The sequence below is a fragment of the Botrytis cinerea genome, chromosome 14 (assembly GCF_000143535.2).
Source record: "Botrytis cinerea B05.10 chromosome 14, complete sequence".
Taxonomy (NCBI): Eukaryota; Fungi; Ascomycota; class Leotiomycetes; order Helotiales; family Sclerotiniaceae; genus Botrytis; species Botrytis cinerea.
In genome coordinates this window covers 473,342-496,300 of record NC_037323.1, presented here as the reverse complement: position 1 = coordinate 496,300, position 22,959 = coordinate 473,342, and the positions used below count along the sequence as shown (strand labels likewise).

The window sequence follows — 22,959 nt, the reverse complement described above, 5'->3', positions numbered from 1 at the left end:
TATTCACAACCAACCACAATTAATTCATCACAAAAAACATGCGAAGCAAAAGTCCAAAGAATAATCTTAAAAAGAATGGTATTTCATATTGCTACAAATATATCCTCACTTAATCCCATCTCCCCTATCCTATCTCATCCACCTCACCTATTCGCACATTTCAAGAATTTCCTTATTCTTTCCCTCACTACCCACAATCCGTATCCCCCATATTCCAGCCTGGTATTTCCTCCAAATCTGATCAACAGGTTCATATTCTTATATCCCCCAAACTAGAAAGAGAAAAAAAGAAAAGTAAACCCAGGCATATAATCATATCACAATTTCCATTTAACCATTCCATCCCCAGTATCAGAACAAACAGCAAAGAAGTCCAAACATATATCCCCAATCCATTGCATTCCCCCTGATCCATCGAAAATCCCTCCCTTTCATTCGTGCGAGCATCCAGTTTTCAATCTCACTCGACAACTTTGGAATTGTGACAAAAACTGATAAGCATCATCAAAGTCAAAACAATTCCAGAGCTTTGAATGTAGGAAATATCCCCGGATGCCATTCACGAAAGAAGTCAGAAACCCCCAAAACGAAAGAAAAATAAAGGAAATTGTTATAGCGAATGAAGGTCAACATTGAGACTGAAAGCTCAAAAAGTTCCTCCAAAATTAATTAAGAAGTTTGTTTCTCGAAAAGTATTCATCATCTTCGTCAATAAAACTAGCAATTGCAAGAAACCGATTCCTGCGTCGAAATATGCACAATGTCGAATGCAATATCAAATTGTTCTTTTTGTTCGACAAGTTAAAGTAGAGATCGGATAATCAAAAAAATAGGATCTACCCATTGAATGATTTGCTCAAACATCTTAAACGATGGAGCTCTTGCGTTTCTCGGCGCTAGTAAGAACAAGCATTGGTGCTTTCTTTTGAATAGCAGCTACTTCAGGCTTCTTTCCAGCATTCTTAAAGACAGCAGCAAAGCTACCACCAATTTGTTCATCGCCAGAAACACTCTCAGCAGTGAATGAATCAACTGACACGACTGACTTGATCTCAAAAGAGTTTTGTCTTGAAGTGGGGCGGTTAGAACCAATGGCACCATGTTGAGATGTACGAGAGCTTGGTGGACTTGGACGACCTGAAAGACTTCCACTTCCACTACGGCCAGAATCCGAATCATTATCATCAGCTGAAAATGACATCTCACCATCTTCAGATACAGGTGACATGCTACCTGATGCACTACCTGGTGCTCTTCGGCGTTCCATTCCAGCACGAACGAGATTGTGAACAGCACTTCGACGAGTACGAGTAGCAAAGTTCTTGGAACCCTCAAACTTGGCAGTTGGTTTGGATTTCAATTCTTCAATGGGAGGTGGACCCCGTGGTTGTCTTACTGGATGTTCACCAGCACGTCCTGCCCCGGGACCAAATCCTGTTTGGGTTGGAGTACCTGGGAAAGTAGATTTTGGCAATCCAGCCGTTTTTGGACCATCCAAAGGAAGCTCGCCAGACATAGACATAGCCATAGACTTTGAGCTACGATGTCCTCTACGGAAAGCACCAGCAGATGGTGGAGGTAAAGGAGCATGATCCTGTGGTGGGGATGCAGATTTTTTTGGTGGACTGATGGATCTGGTGAAAGATGGTGCATCCGATTGTGGTGGTGGAGAAACCTGGAACCTCGGTGTACCAGGTTGTTGTGGTGGAGAATAGCTGACTCTTTGATCAATTGGTGACTCGGCATACTGTTGACTGTTATCCATGAAATAGGATTGTTGTCCAGTCATGGGGTTGTAGTAAGAGTAAACACCAGGTTGAGCTCCGGGAACAGGTGTAATGATTGGTTGCATGTTCTGCTTCATTTGCTGTTGTTGATACATTCCCATGTTTTGTGGGGTGATTGGTGGAGTTGCGTACTGTCCATTCAAACTCATCTGTTGAGCGGCAGCTTGAACATTCATCAATTGTTGTTGAAGACGTTGTTGTTGTTCTGCGAGGTACAGGTTGGTAGCAACAAGCTGAGCATACAAATTTGGATCCATTCCATCATGTCCATCATCGAGTCGAATCTCGGGAGTTGAAAGAACTTGTTCGGGGACAGAGTACATCTGTTGTTGATTCATTTGATGGTTTTGTTGATTGAATGAAGCATATCCTGAAGTCTTTGGTCCATTATCGGCATATCTGCTCGAGTTCATTCCGTTGTTACCGGTGTTGTGTTGAACTTGGGTTGGTGGAGCAGTTGATGGAAAGTTTGCAGAAGTAGCAGACTTTGGTGCAGTTCTCAAACCTGCAAGTAAGTGAGAGCGAGATGTTCTTGGAGTTGGTGCCCCGTTGTCCTGAGAGTCGAGAGTCTTGGCAGTGGGTTCAAATGAAAGACGTTTGATGTTGGAACCATTAGCAGCTCTTCTGGCAGCGAAACCAGTAACTGGCATACCCAAACCATTGCCGGAAGGGAAGTTGTTGTAAGACATCTGAGCAAGACCGCCTGCGTCCATTTTGATGTTTTTTTATACAATTGTAGGTGGTATTGTGGGTTGGGGTCTCAAGGTAGGAATCGTTCGATTCGTAGATTCGTGAAGGATCGATTATCGAAGAGAATGTATTCGTGTCGATGATGTGGTGGTGCAATGATTGTCAGGTCGACCTGAGGAGGGGACGAGAATTGTATTAGATAAATTAAGATGATTCGAAAAGGGATATTATCGAATGCGTGCTGTACGCAAAGTCGAAGGAGTTTCGATGTAATTAATTGTTCTGCTTTGTAAAATGTAATTCTGTAAAAAGAAGCTCGAATGTGGTGTGGTGAGATGAGGTGGTGATGGAAAAAAAGAGGCAAGCCTTTTCTTTTAACACGGGCAACAAACAAATCGTCGTAATGAGTGATGAAATGTGTGCGAGAGAATGAGAACGAAGGTTGATCGAAACGATTCTTCTCCAAGATGTAAAGGGATTGGGATGATTGAAGAGATAACTTTTTGATGGGTGAATGCAAGAAAAGAGTTGATGGTTCTTCAATATAAACAACAGAAACCCGAAAAGTCCGAACAATGGATGTAAATAAGTTTGTATTTTCTCGGTCGCGGACTGATAAAAATGGCGTGGCCTTCTCACACTGGAGTTTTGAATTCTCTTTCTTCTGATTTCGGTGACGGTGACGATGACGATGACGAGTTGAGGTCGCTTTTGATGGGAATATTACAGCGTTTGGGGATTGGATGTGGTGTTGTGTGTGGTATCTCTATTTGGTGGGAAGAAGATGTGGAGAAGGAAGCGATATCTCAAAGTAAAGTCAAAAGACGACGCGGACGACGACGACGAAGACAACGACGACAACAAAAAGATGTGATACAGAAGGAAGTCTCGAATGAGAAGAAATAAAAAGCAAGTAAGGTTTTTTTTTTTTCAACTTGGAAGGATTGTCGACGGACTTTAAATTCTTTTTGGGGGGGGTAAACGAAAGAAAAGAGGAAGAATAAAAAATGAAAATGAAATTGATGCGTGTTTGTGCGTGTGCGTGAGTGAATAAGAGTTCGAGTGTGGAGAAAGAAAAGGTCTAAGGTCTGGGTGGATGATGATGAGTGGAAAGAGAGAAGGTGGGTGGGTTTAAGTGAATGGGCGAGGTGAAGGCAGGTGCGTCGGTGCGTACAGTAGCGTTGGGATCAATTATTGTGCTCGTGGTTGTGCTTGCGGTGCGAGTGAAGAGTGAAGAGAAAAGAGAAAAGAGTGAAGTGTGAAGTCGCTAGCTGCTTTTGCTACTTGGGGTCAAGGGTGGTCGAGGGCAAGCAGAGCGAGAGCAGAAAAGTATAATCAGGATGTACAATGGAAATACCCAGGGAGCATACTTTTATGGAGAAAGAGGGAATGGCTGAGCCAATCGAATTGCGTCCACCGTCCATCCAAAATAATGCCTTAAAGAAGCTGGATTTCCACCAGGAAACAAGACGGGCTCTATCACTCAACAATAAAGAGTATCCCAGAACGGTCCTTTCTAGTCTCCATGTGGTAACTACTTGACACGCGTGAAAAGGGCAGGCACATAAGGAGCAGGAGACGAAAGAGGTGAGTGGAATGGAACGAACGGGGGGGGGGGAAAGAAAAGAATCGAGGATGCATTGCAATATCAAGAACTAACTCACTAACTCACTAACTAATCAACTAATCAACTAAGCAACTCATCAACTAATCAACTAAGCAAGAAAGGAAAGAAAGAACTCAATCCACCCACCCACCCATCCTGGTCAAGTTGATATTGGTTTGTTCTTCTCACGTCCTCATCTACATAGGTATCGACATCGATCGAGAGTGCTGGAGAAACGATCCTAACGGTACATACTGCATGCCAACTGCAAAAAGCATCTGAAGATTGCAATCCCAGAGTCCAAGGTCCAATACCCAATTCCAGGAAAGGAATGAGATTGACTCTTCCTCGACCAGCCATGAATGAGATCGTCTCCACGGAGCGAATGAGATTAACGAATTAGTCCGCTGCATGTCGAAGGCAAAAAGAGGCGTTCCAATGAGACTAGGTTTCGCCCTCTGCTTAAAACTTGCATCCATCGCCTCTGTCCTTCGCACATAGCATATCCCAATGAACGCTCGACAGGTCCCCCTTCACCAAAGTTAAAGATGGTGCAACAGGGTAGGCTCTGGTTACATCTTGATCGTGTTGCTTACATCCACTCTTCCTCATTGGGCCATGCAAGCTACCCAGCATATCCGAAAGTAGCGAAAAAGTCTTTGCTCGAGCGTGAGCATGGATGATCACTTAGTAGGTTTGATCAACAAAGATTCCTTGTCATACCTAGGGATTCCTCAAAGGGACCACTCTGGGTTTTAATTTAAAAAAAGAGCTGATGTGGGGGAATCTTCCGTGTGCTCTTTGTCGCAGATTCTGTTAGTGTGCGTGATGAAAGTCTTATCAATCTCTTGTTCGTCTCTCTGTGATCGAGCTGGTGTTGGGTAGATGGGAGGACTGGGAAGAAACGTGGATTCGAATTCTCCATGGCGAAGAATGATGCAAAGGGCGGTGTGGTGAGACGTAAGGGAAAAGCGACTCGACATTCGACCATCCATTTCACAAACCGAGTCTCGAAGGTTTGATTGGCATGGAGATTGGTGTTCGATGAGCGAGGGAGGGAAAAGCCTCGTTGAGCTAACTTTAGCTAAGAAAATTAGGTGTGCTGGTAGCTTGCTAGACATCCAATTTAAAGGGACTAGACACGAAAAGGGAATCATTAAGAGACTTTTTTGTTGACATGATCATCTAAGATACCTGGTGCCACGAAAACCATATTGACAGGTTCCACTTCTATTAATTGGTTCCTGGACAATAGTTTCTTTCTTGCAGCTTGCGTTGGGTTTTCAAAGTTCCAGAGCCAACTTTTCACGGCGAGGAAAGACACGAAGAGAAACGAGAGCACAAGCCGAAGATACCGCAGAGGGGTTCAATAGCATAGTGCAAAGAACCGCGCACCAGATGTGACTAATGACGACGAGAGAGGGCACCGCACGCACGTACGGGTACAACGGGTACGAAGTAGATGATTTAAAAAAGGGTAGCATAGTTTCAAGGTTGGAAGGGAAAATCCTTCGAGCCCTTCGACCGTTTGACGGGACCGATGAAGTGGGATCAAGGGGACGAAGCCTATTGCATAAATTTCAAATGCTGCTTGAACTTGTGATGAACCTAAATCTCAACTATTTCTAGCCACGGAACGCTCTCAAACACAAGCTTCCCCTAGCTAAATTATCACTTCAAGCAAGACTTGTCCCTCCCAGGACGCTCAATATCCCATCTCACCTAATCATTTATGTGTGTGTACATGGTGCATATCAAAAGCAATACCACCACTCCGAATCTCCACTCCGGGACAACCAAAACGCGTACATATCGCGTGGCTCATAAGTCTCTCCATCCATAAATCTCGCCAATTTTTAAACTGGTCCGTACATCCACCCCGACCTGCGACTGGCAGTTTTTATTACACTGTTCGGAGCACTGTGCCTCATTCTTGCTTGATGGTGGGTCCACACACATCTTGGGAGTCATCTTTTTGAACACTTTCCTGGCTGTGAAGGGGAACACGAAAAGGCCTGGATTGATAGCTGGGAAGGAAGAGGATCCTCTCTTTCGTACACGGCATTGCTTTGTAAAAAGTCTCACCACCGGTACATGTCATTGATGCTTCGTATCTCTGGCCCCGATCAGCCAATCTCATCGCTCTCTCAAATTAATATCTCTCTATCATTACGATGCACACGATGCTGCCCGTATCTTGCTCAGCATCTCCGGATCATCCAGCGTGGAGCCTAGAATTGAGCAGTGCTGGAGCATGTATATTGGCAACGTCCTGCAACGTCGTGCACCTCGCGCCAATGCAATCTATCTGAGTAAAAACAAGGAGACAGCGAACGGAGCATCAAAAGACTAACGCCTGTAATAAAGCCTAAAGAGTCCGGCGAGCCTGAAAAGCTGGTCCCCTTCTCCACATTCACAATGTACACGAAGCATCACGCCGACGCATGTGATCAGCGATTTGAGGGAGATGTTTCAAAACATCTAATCTCATCCATGTTCTCGCCCTAAGTTAGTCGTGCATGCTATGTAGGTATTTGTCTAGTGAATTTCTAATCAATGCTCGCTCTTACATGGCACATCTTGGTAGCCATCTGGGCAATAATAACTTTGTTCGGGATAAATTCAAATGGTATGTCGGCAGGAAATTATGCGAATTAAGGTTATCACTCTTCCTTGACAACTGCGACCTCGCCCGGTGTCCCCTTTTCTCATCACACCCTCGATTGTAGATTGGATCTAGGATGTTCTCGATATTCTTCGCATTACATATCTGGATTCGCAAACAGCGCCAAGCGCACGCAGCCACCAGGGACAATATCGACTTCCTAGACACCAATGACAGTCCCCAATCCTCCGGCTGTTCAATCCATCTGTTATCCATGCAGAGCAATGAAGAAGCACATCGTTTCATTGGATGCCGCAATCCTCTCAGGGCTGAAGCGTTCTTACCAATGCCAATCGTTCAGATTTTATGCACATGCATCTCGCCATCGTCCATTGCATTGAACAGAGGTGAAAGTTACCTAAGCACCAGCTATCTATGCTCACGAACAACCTTCCTCACTCACTACCTATGCACGCCGTGAACCCTTCCGAAATAACCAAGTTTCTCGCTTCCCGAGCAACGATCGATGTGCATCCAGAGCATCATCCGGCAAGAAACCACTCTAGACCTCGTATTTGCCGATCCACCGATTGCATTCATCATCGACCATCGCCTCTCGCTGCGCAATCCAATCTTGCGTCCCGCGTCTACGAACCAAAGTGTCCCATCAAATCATCCCCCCCCATCGATTCCTCAGCAAGTGCATCAAAAAGCGCGAGGCCAATGCATCTCATCAGGGGGTAGCACCACCTCATATTCCCGCAGCCAATCTTCCGCGAACAGCAATGCTTCGTGTCCAATCAATCCCGCTGACATGCTTTTCCTCGTCCATTCCACTTGCATTTACCCATCCACCAGCGCTTAGAGCCTCCAATCCGGGATGGGAAATGCTCCTCGGGTATCACGCTTAGTGTGCTTATTCGGTATTTGAACATGCACTTTTGGGAGCTCTGCTTGTGACGAACGACTTTTATTGATTATTGGATGGTCGCATGTATGTAGGTCGTGTGGAATTCTTTCCGTAGGTCCCTTGTGTATGTATATCGTATGATTTATGTAGAGACACACACACCCGAAAAGAAATTCTTCATTTTCTTATCGTAGCTAGCTATATAGTATGGTCGCATGTATAAAATAAAACCCTTCACAAAGACACACACTCATCTACCCACCGGTACAGGTAAATAAGTATCCCAAGACCTATCGTTTGATTTCCTCTTCGAGCTACTCCCCAAGCCTGAGAAATCCCTCGCAACCACCAAATTTTCACAATTTTTTCACCCGCCTGCCCCGAGTACCTTTCCCCCTTCCCTCCCCTACCACTGACTCTACTCTACTCTACTCTACTCTACTCTGCTCTACTCTACTCTACTCTCCTCCTGAACACCGACCGACTTACCGACTAACCCTCAAGCCAAGCGCTACGAGTAGTCCGGGACACTCAAATGAGAGACCCTGATCTTCTCCCCGTCTTAGACAGAATGACAGCGATCGCCCCTCCCCTCGTCCTTCGGGTTCCCTGCCAAAAGAATGCCTGGATGGATGGATGGATGCACGTCCTGCCTGCGCACACGAGTGTGTGTTTATTTATATCTAATTATCTTCTAATTATCATTGATTGGATTGGATTGCCCCCCCCCCCGTGCTATGGTTTGTCTTTACTTCATCATATCGCAAGCATAGAATGGCGTGGCGTGGCATGGGATTTTGCTGCGTGGAGGGAGTGTAGATTGAAGAGAGACAGGAACAGAAACAGAAATGGGAAGACAGAGTCACATATTTTATTGCTTAATCTAATACGCGAAACGCGTTGTGGGTGAGTCGACGTATGTGTGTATTGTATTGTATCGTATCGTATCGTGGCGTGTGTCGTGATGATGATGAGGAGGAGGAGAAAACTTCGGGTTTGTCTTTGTTTTTGTCTTTGTTTATTTATAAAAGAAGGAGGATTCTATAAATAGATAGATGGATGGATGGATGGATGGATTGCTCATATCATATAAGTTATCATAATTATTATTATATCAAAAACACCACGCAATCTTGTTCGTTCCCGTATTTCATTCCTCCTCTATCGAATATTAAACTCTGTGATGCGTACCTACGTATCATTGTTTATTTCAAACGAAACGTGGGAATTCAAATCAATTCAAATCAATTCACAAAACGGAATCGACAATCGACAATCGAAATCCGAAACAAATTCCAAGCTGCAAGCAAGATCTCCATCACACCACACATCAAACCCCCCTTCCCTCGAAATCCAAAACACGGGCATCAATCTTCAGATTAATCCGAGGAGAGTTTTTTTTTATCTTCCTCAATTCTCTCAAGATACTTTCCAGTTTTCACTTACCAATCCCCTCCCTGTTCTTCCGTCTGTGCTTATCCAGCATCGTTTGAGAAGGTATGTAATAAGGTACCGTGGTATTCACATCTGTGTATGCCGTTCGAGAAATGCGAAACATGGCGCCCCCCTTCCCTCCCTCCCTCGACGATTTCTCTTCGCTTCGCATGAAGGAGTTAATTCATGAGTGAGTGAGTGAGTGAGTGAATGAATGAATGAATGAATGAATGAATGAATGGGTTGCGCGGACATTACTACATTAGGCTATTGATATTATCATACGGAGGAGACACCCAGCCTTATCCGCATCCTTTCGGGGTCTGGATTCGGCGGCGGGGGGTGTGGGGATGCGTTATGTGTCCTTTGATTTTGGCGTGACGCGCTGGGTTGTTTGGGGAGCTTGCGAATCGAGGGAGTTTCATGGTGAGAGAGGGTTTGAGAATTTGCACTGGGCTTGCTTGATTGACTTGACTTGACTTGACTTGACTTGACAGGAGGGGAGGTGGAGTGATAAAGTTTAGATGAAATGTTCGAGAATATTCGGCACGGTCTGTCGACCTGCAAGAGTACGAAATCGAGATACCATACCATACCACACCATACCATACCATAAACAAGGGTTTCGAGAAAGAAATAAAACAGGGATGCGCTTGTCTCGTGAGGAAATGTGAGTAAGTGGAAAGAAATCAAAGTAGTATACGAACCGATAACGTCGATCTGGCATTATCGATATGAGGATCTGCGGTTCTGGGGGAGGGAGTGAAGGAAATTGGAGAGAGAGAGAGAGGCGAAAAATTGGGAAGCGAGGATTGGGATTGGGATTGGGAAATTGGGATGCGCGGGTGGGAGGAATTGGGGTTGCTGGCTGTTTTTTATGGCTTAATTTACCTTATTTTTTTTATTTTTTTATAATTATTTATATCACATTCTATTCTATGTTGAGAGGAAATATGTATCGGTATATATAGATTGCTGGTATCATGAGTATCGTGGGGTGAGGGGGGGATTTATTTTTATTTTTTATACAAGATTTGAAAATGATAGGAGGCTTGGTGGCTCCTCTTTTTCTTTCTTTCTTTCTTTCTTTCTTTCTCTAGGGGTTCACAATTGTGGAATGAGAATTCTTGGTAGATTATTCCATGGATGGCTTGGAGGTGATCTTCATTTGATATGGTTATTTATAGATCGATGATGGGTTTTGATACTCATAGTGATGATGATGATGTTGTTGTTGTAGTGGTGACGGTGGGTCGATCGGAAGAGAAGAAGGGTTCTAGATACTTTCTCGAAGTATGGTATGGAATCTAATGAGAGTGCCGGAAGCTGTCTGGACGGTAATCTTATTGTGGTTCAACGGTAACGGGTATTTCGTGGTAAGGCTAGCTAGCTTTCTTTCAGAAGATTACTGGCCATGGGCGGAGACAATTAATGTCGTTGGATTGGGGTCCTGGCCGGCCTGATCATGTATGTATGTGCACGGGTAGTATTGTATTGTCCACGCCTGTGTATGCCAAGTCTATCATTCTCGGAGTATACGTGAAGACGTGAGAATCACATCTACGGATTTCAGATCATCGTTACCAGATAGATATCTGATTCCCGCGATTAGGTCTCGAGACGGCGTATCGAATCGAGGACGTAGAGTATATATATATGCACGGGGAGTTCTTCCACACACCATCCTATCATCTCCATGGGGATTCCGAGTCACAGTATACCCGATATTTCACGCGGTGGATGTGATCCAGCAAACTTCCTTCCGATATCATGGTTGGAGGCCGGAAAAAAGCAAGTGCTACGATCTCATTAAAGGTTGTGTGGAATTCTAGCATTCCATGAAGCAATTTTTCCTTCCGGTCACTCGGTGTCATCGTGTGTTGATCGCATTTCTTACGCGCGTCTTGCGTGCGTGCAATTGCAAATTCGAAGTCGAGAATGTATCAGGAGGGAAGAAAATACTCGGCATTTGCTATTCCTTCCGCGAAATTGAGGTAGCAATGTTACGGCCTTGACTTCCCGGTGTTTGGTGCATGATTGGCCATTGGTTATTCGGGGGTTTTTGGTATGCGATTCAGAAAGAGAAAGAATGCGATGCGGGTTTTATACTTGAGGATTGACTCGGAAAGGGGTGAGTGAAAAGACGGCAGGGTAAGAAGAGTGCGGGTCGTTCTCTGGAATTGGCAGGGCGGAGCACCAGCATTCCTCAGTTTGAATTTGCGCAAGTGTGGTGTTCTTGAGAGTATGGAAATTATTACCATACTTTTTTCATCATCACAAACCACATATATTAAAGACTATCGTGTTCCGGGATGCCGGCGACTCCAAGCACCAGCTAGATACGTGGTTGGCTGCGAGGCGACAAGTCGATCGATGGTCTACATTAAATTTCTCGCAGGATGATTCCATTTTATTCTTTATTCTCTCAATGGGGATTTCGTAATGTTGTAGATTTCAGACCGTGATGACCCTAGGCCTGTATGTTTCCTCGTCAAACGAGTTACAACTAGTATTCTTATCGCCATTCTCTTCATCACCAAGCAATTCCCAATTATATATCCCCCTCTTTCCATCACAGTAGAATCTCGTCCACGCCATTACTTCCAGCCTTCCTCAAATGCTGTAGTTCGAATGAAGAATTTGTTTGGTCCTCTCTATCTCTTCCTAGAATATCATGCTGCCCACACATCTGTGTACTTTGGAGAAGATCATTTTTAGTCTCACGGACGGATTTCATAGAGAGCTTGTTGACGATTCGGAGCTGATCCCCATCTGTTCTTCAAGCAGCTCATTCCAATTCCTTCTGTTCTGTCCTCTGCAATTCAGACCCTGCAAATCTGTGGCATCTCTATAGATGTAGTTCAAAGGCTTGATATGAGAGTGCACAACCACTATTGCAACTATCACAAGAGAGTAAATGTGGAGAATCTATTCAAAGGCCACGAAGAGCAGTTGTGGGAATTGATGGGTGTTTCTTTGCTACCTCGTAATCAGGGCCTAGAGACAGAAGAGTTTTACTTCGTGTCAGTTTAGGCAGCTAGCTTTGAGTATAGATTGAGTTCCTGGATTTTAATATTCTCGGTACTATTAGGGCTATCGATATTATTGTTGCCATTCTCAATATAGTTGTGAGGAGGGGAAGTGAAGAATGATGTGGGCCTGAAGGTTTGTAGAGGTGTGGATTTGATGAGTCTTTATAATGGAAATTACGACATTTGATGCCCGTAGTAACAACTTGAGAAGAAGAGTGAAGAGGGTTTATATATAGGGATGAGGTCGAATTAGGTTTCGGATGTGGAATCTTGAGTGGGATTCGAGAGAAGTCAGTAAGTGAATCGATGAGTAATCGATTGATCATGAGGATCTCTCCTATGTTATATTAATAGATTGATGTGATTTAACATTTTGGCAATACTAGAGTAATATCTGTGTATATGAAAGATTCTTTGAATTGATGGGTTTGGATTATTTATAGGGAGGTGAAGGGTATTGTCAGTACGTGGAATGGGGATGGGGAGTTTTGGATCTAGGCAGTAGAGAACGATGGGTGGTGGAATAAGATGGGGGAGAGGAGAGATATTGGAGCAATGACGCTTGAGCTGTTTAGTTTTATTGTCAGATATTGTTTTTTATGCGTGTCTTAGTGTTGTCGTTGATTTAGGTTGCGTGTCTTGATGTGGTTATTGTTTTTTGGGCTAGTAAAAAGGGGGGGTAGTTTTGGTTTTGTATGTATTGAAAATCTTTCGACATATGTCATGATATTTTTAGAAATTGTGATAAACACTACGGGAAAGGAGAGGAGGAGTTTTGCAGTGTGTGTATGTTGATTCTTTATTCATCTAGATCATCTTGATTTGGGGATGTGAAGATGAAGGCTTTGGAGGTGGAAAGATTCTTTTGCAAGTTTGGGGTCGGGAACAAGAAGAGGGGAGGAGATGGAGGAGAAACTTGGGTGTGCACATCGTGTTTTCTTCTCCTCGCGATTTTCTCTTGTCTGTATGTTTTTGGTATCATCCTAATGTGGCTGCGAGTGAGGGCGAATATATGGTACCTCGGTGATAAAAATTGCAATTGGATGAGATAGAAATGTAATGTTGGATATGAGGGGCTTATGTAGAGCGCTACGTTCTAAATGAATGAATAAACAAGCATCGATGACAATATTACAAGAGGTGAGAAAAGAGTGTTGTTATTCGCCATCTTGTTACTGATTACTTGCTCTATTTATTTTTTTGAAGGGGGGGAATGGCACTCCCGTCGTCAAGTATTATAGTTATTGTTACTAGCATTTTGTTTCACCCTCATTCATTCTTTCCCGTCTTTCATTCTTTCCCGTCTTTCATATCCAGATTTACCGAGTCTGACCGTTGTTTTTCCACGAAATGTGTATCATAAGTTCTATATTCTCACGATCTGGGTTGGAACCCCTGTGGCAATAGTCCCTTGAATTCTTTCCATTGTTATGAATTTGAGTTTGGGAATGAGATCTGGGAGAGATTGGAAGGCTTCATATAATAGGATTTTTGAAACTTTGAGGGACACACGGATAACGGATAATCAAGCAGTGATCGGGTCTGTATAATAGTCTTCTGTCCTATAGTTGTATCGCAGACTCTTGTACAGTATTCCAGAACTCAGAAAAGGAATGATCTTGAATAGGGAGGGGTATATAAATACCGCAACTTTCCAACTCGTATCTCGCCATAAAGTGTATTCAACCTCTCGAGAATTCATGGGCGGTCTCATTAAATCTGTGGATCATGAATCTAATAGGAGGGCCGAGAATAGAGGTAAACAGTTGAGAGCTAGTGATATGTTGAACTTTAATTGGGGAGATAGATCTTTTTTACATGGTCGAGGTAGCTGTGAGTATTGTCATTTCTATAAACTTTTCTTATAGAATCTGAGTGTCGCCGTTTTACTGGCATTGCTATCTGGCCTTGTTGAGTTAAGTTGAGATATATTGATATTCGATGGCGGTGAATACGGTGTGACGGGCTATCATCTGATTTGAGGGTTACTATATATTTCACTTTTCTTCTCCACATTTGAATATTCTGCATCTGAAGAACACTACTTTAAAGCATGGAGGCTTCTTTTATATCAACAAGATTAAGACACCGAGACAAAATACAAGTAAACGTCTAAAAGAAAAGAAGGGGGTAGAGTATGAGTGAAATCTCAGCACAGAAGAAACTTCATGTTCCGGAATCATTCACTTGCTGACCTTTCCTTGTTGTTGTCATATGCTTCTCGTGTAATTTAAGTCCCTTGAAGACAAGAAGTGGACACCCGCTCCCAGTCCCGAAGATGACTGGAGAAAAGAGTGGAAAACCAACAACTCGACTTCCTTTCCTGTTCATGAATGATGTACTTCCCGGGCTGGATTTGTATTTCACCATGTTTGAACTTTGCGGTAGATTTGATGTGAGATTAGCATCACGATTATCTTGGGGTTTTGAGATGCCGTTTAATGCCTAGTGTAAGGAAATTTTTCGCAGGGCTGGGGGTTTTTAATGGCTTATAAAGTCATATCTGCTGGCTGGCAGATCCCTTGTAATGCTAGATTTACCAACTTTTAGATGACCTGACGGAACATGTGAGAAGCCTGAGGGGTCGGATAGGCTTGATTGTAGATATAGATTGTCAAATCACTCACTTGACTTAAGACTATACAAATATTTGAATGATCACGGGCTCCAGAAGTCATCATGAATATCACGAGAGGCTATTTTGAAAAGAGGGCTTTCATAAGGCTCACCACGGATTTCTGAAAAGATAGTGTTTATATTGTGATTTTCTTCGTAAGTAGTTCCCTAAATTAATATCTACAATTCCCGATGAGACCTGTCACTCTCATGCAAAACCACCATCGCCATAATTGACTTCCCTCTCACTTCACAGATTCGTCTCAATACCTCCTCAAGAAACTCGAATAGAATCTCTGGTAACAATCTCCCTTGAAGAACTACCATATTCTCATTATCTCAACGTAATAGTAAGCTTGATCATACGTTGGAGGCAGCGTAAACTATCTCAATCAGAGGGATGTTTACTTCAGGATGCATATTTTTCCACTTTTCAAAACTATCGTGTATTTCTTCGTTTTTTTTTTTTTTTTTTGTGATAGAACCCCTCTACTTTTACATCTCTTGAGAGATTCCTCTTCACTAATCGAACTCCCGGAAAACTTTTACCTGTATTTTGGACCGTGTCGGACCCAATCACAAGCCTATAAGGCCCAAGGATTGGAAAGGTTGTGGAGTGTTCTTCGTATAGAAACACATCTTAATGTCTAAATGTCTAAACGTCTAAACGTCAAAGCACTGATTATAGCCCTGACAAAGTAGGTCTCAAACTCGATAACATACTGTTGGCGATTTACTAGAATGGCTATATGACGAAGCTGGGCAAAAAACTTTTGCTTCTCGTCGCAACAAAGTAGGCTTCTGCAGAGAAGTTTGTATCTGAAACAAGATAGCCGGCGGTTGAATGACATATCATCTTCAAAAACAACTATATTCTTTAACGGATTGTGAAAGACGAGAATTTCCCTCGATTCGCCGTAATCACAACTTGCGGTATGACTACGGAGCTTTTGACAATGTTTGAGAAACACTTCTCGATAATCGAAACTCGTATCATATAGTGCATGACGCTGTGAAGGCAGAAATATTTCATAATTACTTGCATAAAATATTTGTCCTTCTGGAAGGGCGTGGAACCATCTCTTTAAGTTGAATCTCCTGGGGAAGAGGGGGAATTTCGGGAAGCTAAGGGAAGGAACACTTCGAGAATTCATCGTGTTGGTGATATTCTTTCGTTTGCAAAAGAGAACTTTACAATATTTTATGATACTCGGAAGCACTGGAATGGTTAGAGGACTCAAAGTAGCGTTGATGTAGGGAGTAAGTATCATGGCGTTGATGATCATGTTTTGTCTGTAGAGGGGACCCTCACACAGCTTATATAACAAGTTGTATTGATATCGCCACGGTTAATTCTCGGATCTATGAGAACATACTCGCCCTGTGAATAATTTTCATGAGTGATGAGAATTGCAGTAACATGGTATATATTGCATACTTGAATTACCAATGAGACCCTGGTAGCATCCAATGACAATAAGCTATATTCGAGCTAGACATTTAGTCTAGAGCATATCTCAATGATTACGTCTATCCGGCTCACATACATTTTCTTCATCTCTGCGGCCTTCAGTGTTAGATAATCTAGCACAAGTATTATTGAAGACCCTTTGATATGTTTGCAAGCCGCTGTTCGGAATTTCTTCTCTGTAGACGTAGTCTAGATTAAGTAATAACAACTTCAAGCCACGAATGAAGCATTTAACACATTGCTAGTGCTTGTCAATACAGCCGAACTTAAGGTTCGTACATTCCTAGTGATTGGCCTGGATTCACAAGCAGAAAGCAATTGAAGAGGGAACCCTAGATGGAGTGAGGTATCTAAGTGATAGGAATGGTTTTAGTTTCGTTTCTACTTAGAAGGTTCTAGGTTCTTTATGCGAATAGGTGATAATTCATGTAGTAATGAATGGATATGTGGGGTATGTATGTGTTGGGAACTATATCGTTTCCTCGGTTAGCGAATCGAAAATGGGTGTTCTCACATCTTCGTGTTGAGAAGTTCTCTCATAATTTGGTGGCACGAAGACGCTTTCCTATGAGGCATCTTTCGTGTATCAAAGTATGGGAGGCGAATGAATGTTGGGATGAGGTTGATTTTGAGCTCTGACTAAGCACCCCTAAGAGGTTTAAGTCTGACAGACACAATTTTGTTAATTCAGGGTGGATGTTAAGTGAGGCTTGAAGGCGCTGTGTAATTTTCTATCTAAAGCTAATCTTACATCAATTTGGTCCTATACCTGTGGTTGCACAATAACATTGATAGCTCCACCAGGACGATCTCCTACGAATTTGAAAGCATCATTAACCTCATCCAATGCGAAAAATTTGTGTTGAAGGAACGAGAAGTCAATGACTCCTGCATCAATCAACTCGATGAGCTCGTCTAGATGCGCACTATTAAACCATAGTACCCCGTTAACACTGACATCGTGTCCCATGACTTCGTTGTAAGAATGAGTGATGTCACCAGGAACTCCGCCAGCAGCTAATGCTGCTCTTCCACCACGTTTCAAAGAGCTGATCAATTTGGAGGTACCGTCTGAATTACCTCCATTACCAAGACAATCGTAAAAGCCATCGGGGCCTAGTCCATTTGTTTGTTCCTTAATCCACTCAATAAGGTCCCCTTCATCTTCACTGGAACGAACAACAATACGTCCCTTCGTGGCCATTTTCTCGATCTCAGCCAGACGTTCTTTATTACGTCCAATTCCCAAGATTTTCGTGCAGCCAAAACCGAGAGCAATCGCTACGGCGGAATATCCTAGTGTGCCTGTCACACCATTGATTACAAGAGTCTTTCCAGGTCCCATTCCGCATATTTTGAGACCTGCATATGAAGTGCCGATGTACCCGAATCGAGCTGCGGTGTTAATGTCAATCGAGGGAGGAATCACTGCGATATTTGCATCAGGTGACAGCAAATATTGTGAGAGTGAACCAATGGGATACTGTTCAAGCACTGCCTTTCCTTCTGGGGTTCCAACACCGAAGTACGCACGCAGGCATGACGGGTGGCACAAGTCCTTCCTCCCTGTCCTTCGTTAGCAAACCCTACAAAGTTTCTCGACATGCCGTTCAACCTACCCCTTCGACATTGGTGACAGGTGCCACAAGTTATGTATGGGTCAACATAAACTCGATCCCCAACTTTTAGTCCAATGACGTTTTCTCCCACTGCTTCAATAACACCGGCGGCATCCAAACCAAAAGCAGATGGCAACTTTGGCAATACGTAATGTTGACCTGGGCCTTTTGTTACAATGTTGGCACTGTTTGGAACAAGACAAGCGGCCTCGACTTTGACGAGAACATCTTTTGGTCCTGGAGTTGGCTTCTCAATTGTCGTTACTTTCAAAGGCTTTCCTTGCTCCACCAAATGAGCAACTCTCATACCGGTCATGATTGAGAAGGATTTTAGACTGGAGTTTTGGAGTGGGCGAGACTGATTTGTTTGTAGAGAATCTGGTGATGCGATTGAGATGAAAGATAGGTATGGAAAATGGATTAGTAGATTTGTTGTGAGTTACTCTTATATACACATCAGTCCCACCGTCGTCGACGACTGTCGACTTATGATCATGCCACCGTCCGGACACTTTTGCGGACTCCGAAGACACATAGCAGCCCAGGCCTGCTCGGATATAGGACTATCTAAAACTCGAAAGTCGATCGATCCAAATCGAAGTATCGGAGTATTTCCAACCCTAATTCTGCATGCCAAGGCACTAACTCGACTTACATTTTGAAAGAGGTATAGTAATCAGTAATCAGAGCCGTTTTTAGGATTTTCAATATGCTGTCGAACAGCCTTTTTTTTAACCTTAATTCTTCGATTCTTCAATCCCCCACTCTGCATGCAGCTTTCTACAAAACTAGTAAGTTAACTGTGATTTTATAACCTTCAATATCGTTGTGCTCTTTTAGCAATCGTCATGAAAGACCAAGCAGTTGTATGAGTTCCACATATCCATGCAAATCCATTTCGAAAGCATGTCAGAATTTTCTCTCATTTTCCCCATCTGCTAAGACTAATCCCGATAGAAAAGTGAAATGCGATGCGATCCCCTCACTCAATTAACCAAGCAGGCAGAAACTCCATCGACATGCAGCCAATGGGGTCCACAATCGTCATGACTGCCGTCAGTTTCACCAGCGCTGTGTCATCCGACGCTTGGCGAGCTAAAGGGTATTCATCGGTAATTCTGTGGGGACTTCCTGTGCCGATACCCGTTTAGCCGTTTGCTCGACTGGCTTTTGATGACAGATGTCGACGACAGGCCATTAGCAGAATTTTTGATTCTATCCCGGTGGAATGTTAACCTTGATGAAATAAATTGCGGTTCTTGAGAATTCATCTGTCCGGTGGGCGAATAGATATTATTTCGACTAGTGTTGATCAGGCATGTCATGTGGTGAAAAATAACATGGGGCGTTAAAGATTGGAAGCCGTGTGGGATTTGACAGACGGTAGTAGCAGTTTAATTGTGTTGTCTTTCAAAAGATTCAAATTAACTACCATTATTAGGCCATGACTACCATTGCTTCTTCACTGCTGTCAAATCTTCAAGCGCAATGTGAATCCAAAAAAGGGTAGAGAACCAATTGATTGAGCAAAGTCGATCGCGAATTAGGGAAAAGTTTCTCGTGGAAGTCTGACTAATGGTTATTTTGCGCTTCCTATGCTGTGACATAGTCTGCAGAAAGTCATGCCGTATAGCGAAGCCGTGGGGGTTGGGAACTCTATACTTTGGAACTTCGAGCGAAGTTGAGGCTGAGACTGAAAGCTAAACGGCTGAAAAATGAAGTGGAAATCTTCGTGTTTGAGTCTCCCGGAATGTTCGAGTGGATTACATATCATCAGTAATACATCTTCATCTGCAAGCTTCGTAAGCTGAGGCTCACCAGTCCTCGTGAGGTCGAGGTCAAGAATCGAATTTTATTAAGTTTTTTCACAAGTCATTCTATATTTAGTGTCATCAATTGAAACAAACGGAAAAGGACAGGGACGAGTTTTGATTGCGACGATGTGTTATTTTGTTGCTTACAAAACAATCCGAAGAGATAGAAAGTTGTTGTTGGTATGGGCAGACAACGTTAGCTTTTTATTGTCATGATTCCATTTGCAGATTTGGTCATATAAGAATGAGAGTAGAGACCGATATTGATGTTGTCAATGACGCAGCGATGGCGTGAATTTATGGTCAAGATTGTCGTATGGTTCACCCGTACTAATCTACAACCTGATAGCATATACTTGATCCACATCCAACAAAGATATGCTAGAATAAATTTGATTTATTACTGTAAATCTCGCAAAAATGCAGAAAATGGAACACAAGTCAATTGCTCGATGTTGGCACAATACTTGTATTCCTTGCGAGATACTCTTCGAAAGAAATTATGGATACGGAGAAAATAAGGGGAAGGCATCGTGTTTTATATACTCAACAGCCACAAATTTTTTCAAAGCATGCATCTTTAAAGACTCCAGATTCCTAGCTAGTATCAAATACACTATTCGTGGTTTTGCACCGAGAGAGAGAGAGGTCGTCAAGAATGAGCATTGGAACCTTCCTTTCGTAGAAGTCTGAAACAGACAGTGCGCGAAATTACAGCTGTTCCCAACTCCAAGATTTCTGGACCCAATTCCTAATAGGGAAAATATAAGAAACCCCTAGAGAATAACATGCGTTTGATTCTGAAAGAAAGTATGGATCACTTATCACTATTCTCATCGCTTTATTTTGCTCGTCGTCAATGACGCTTCTCGTCGGTGTCAGTCATACCGTATACGTATGTTTGCGATCACACAAGCAGAATTGCTTTCCTTTACGTTCCCAGATCTAGATATCTTCTCAGCCCGCCATGAGTCCTCATTCGAGTTTTTCTCCTGTGGCAATCCGCGATGCAAGTTCCCAAGTGCTAGGGGTCTATTACATATAGTCCGTAAAACTTCCTACACGGACTGCAATGACAAGGTCTGATTGAGAGTTCAAGAGTTAATACCATCTTCAAATCGAATCCTCATCGATATTTTCGTGAACTTCATTGCCAGAAACCTTTGTCATTGCCGATTCCTTAGATCACTCAACGTCGCTATTTTCCCATCTCCCTCTCGTTTATCCACACAAAGACCCAAGAATCATGTTTTTCCTAAAAGATTGATCGTAACCAACACCATCACTCGGATAACATGTAAGCCACAATCCAGAATCTTGTATGTCGTTGGAGAAAATAAGAGACGCATTCGATTTGAGCGTGCGGGATTTATAGGAAAAGCACAAAGAACGAGAATTTCGGGAAATTTCAAGAAACTCTATATTGATAAAGATTCCTATTAAAAAAAAGAATTCCACACAATCCTTCCAAATTTGCGATTGCATTGCTGACCTAGCAATTATATGGTTATTGTTATTACAGCCATTAGGTTCGCTGTCGGCTAAAGCAGTAAAATCTAATATCAAAAATACTAATTGCGCAGTTCCAGACCTCTTTCTTGTCCCAACGCCTGCGGATCTATAGTAATTTGATTCCACACATCCTGGATTATCGGTCAGCCATGTATGAAGTAGTAGTATGAGAGGCATACAACTCACCCAATCAAAATCTCCCGGTATATCGACTTGTTACCCAAAGGCTCCAAAAATACCTCCTGTATCGAACATATCTTCTGGAATCATGCTTATAACATTGAAGCTGCCGTCTTGATTCGCAGAAATTGTCTGCAAAAAAATATCTGTATTCATTGGTATTGAATTACTAAGCAATTCCGCATCCGCCTGATTTATAGTCGCAACAACAGGAGGCTATTTAGCACAATCCGGATTTACATTCAACACAATACTATACTATACCTTTACCATCAACCTCTTGATCAAACTCTCTAAGATCCCTCAAACTCTTTTGGCATCTTTACGCTTCCCCTCAACCTCCTTCCAAATATCTCTCGCTCTGATCAACGCCTCCAATTTCTCTTTTTTTTTCAGCAACAGCACAATAACTCATACCCCACTCTTTGGGTCCGTTCTTTGATTTGTATTCAGATCTAGACAAATAGTCACAGTCGCGAATAGGAAACCATGATTCGTCATGGGAAATGCCACCATTAAGTCCTGTAGTATTCCACCCTGTTGACTCGCTTTGTACATGCTGACTTGGATTTTGAGAAGGGCCATGGAGGATAGTACACATATACGTCTTGAAAATAAACGAAATACATTTGGGTTTCTGGGCAGTGTGGCGTACCAATATTTGCGATGAAGAAGAAGGGTGGTTTTATAGTAAAACTTTTGGAGGAACAGCTTTCCATCATAGTAGCTGGGGTCTTGTAGGCTATTTGATAAAGAGTACCGGGTTGGAGATGCGCCGGAATTCGATTGTGGTATTTTTTGAGCATTTCGTCGAGTTTCATTACTTCTGTATAAGTTTGGGGTTCGACTATGTAGAGGAATTCGATGACGTAGCTGTAGGCACGCATAATCCGAAAATTGACGCGCTGGTAACAATTGTGCGTGTTTTCAGTATCAGGTCGGGTTGGGAGAGAATGGTTATATCATCGGAGAATTCATCTTCGCGTAGGTTGCGGGGCCAGCAGAGCATTGTTTGATTTAAAAATCTTCCTATAAAAATCACTTACTCATGCTATGTAACAACCAGCCAAACACGACGTCTCATTTAATCCTCATAAGTACTGAGACCAGCATGCTGATCTGGATCACGATGATATCCCTGTTGTAGGGCTAGACGCATAGTAGTCCCGGATAAAAGCTAAGTACCAATATGACTATCTCGTCCATATGCATACTCAATAAAGCGTAACATAGCATTATTTCTATCATCAAGTAAACAGACTTTGTGATATCAGCTATTATTAGGCACTGGGCTATGCGCTGCGATAAAGATCTAAGAGTGTTATTAATGTATCTTGATATTCAGGAGGTATGTCATTGTTATGGGCAAAGGATTGCAGGGCCAAACACATTTTTGAGAATTACAGGCTAATCCAGATGATTCGAGCTTTGTGAGGCTCTTCCTAGAAACTTTCGATCTATGGGATAGGTCAGCTGATGGCTTTCACGTAATTGAGGTTCCAATTGTCGAAATTTAGTTGAATAACGAGGAATTCGTGACAGAATTCTCTTTGAAGAATGCAACGGTATTCGAAAAGAAACTCCTCCGTATCAGACCTATTTGTCCACGCTACTGGCCACTTTACATAGTGTGGGGGAATTCACCTGCTTCATATGAGTTGTATTGTGGAACAAATCTTTATC

The 22,959-nt window shown here is 42.9% G+C and overlaps 2 protein-coding genes across 2 annotated transcripts; both read right to left on the bottom strand.

Annotated features, from left to right (window-relative positions):
* Positions 1-73: 73 nt before the first annotated feature.
* On the bottom strand, positions 74-4,084 carry BCIN_14g01080 (hypothetical protein). The gene has a single exon (XM_001546094.2). The coding sequence runs from the start codon at positions 2,498-2,500 to the stop codon at positions 866-868; it is 1,635 nt and encodes a 544-aa protein (XP_001546144.1). The 5' UTR covers positions 2,501-4,084; the 3' UTR covers positions 74-865.
* A 12,782-nt stretch (positions 4,085-16,866) lies between these two features.
* Positions 16,867-18,158, bottom strand: BCIN_14g01070 (hypothetical protein). Its single transcript, XM_024696999.1, has 2 exons — positions 17,771-18,158; positions 16,867-17,717 (listed from the first exon to the last, which is right to left on the bottom strand). Exons 1-2 carry the CDS (start codon positions 18,084-18,086, stop codon positions 16,915-16,917), a joined length of 1,119 nt encoding a protein of 372 aa, XP_024552813.1. The 5' UTR covers positions 18,087-18,158; the 3' UTR covers positions 16,867-16,914.
* Between the last annotated feature and the right edge of the window lie 4,801 nt (positions 18,159-22,959).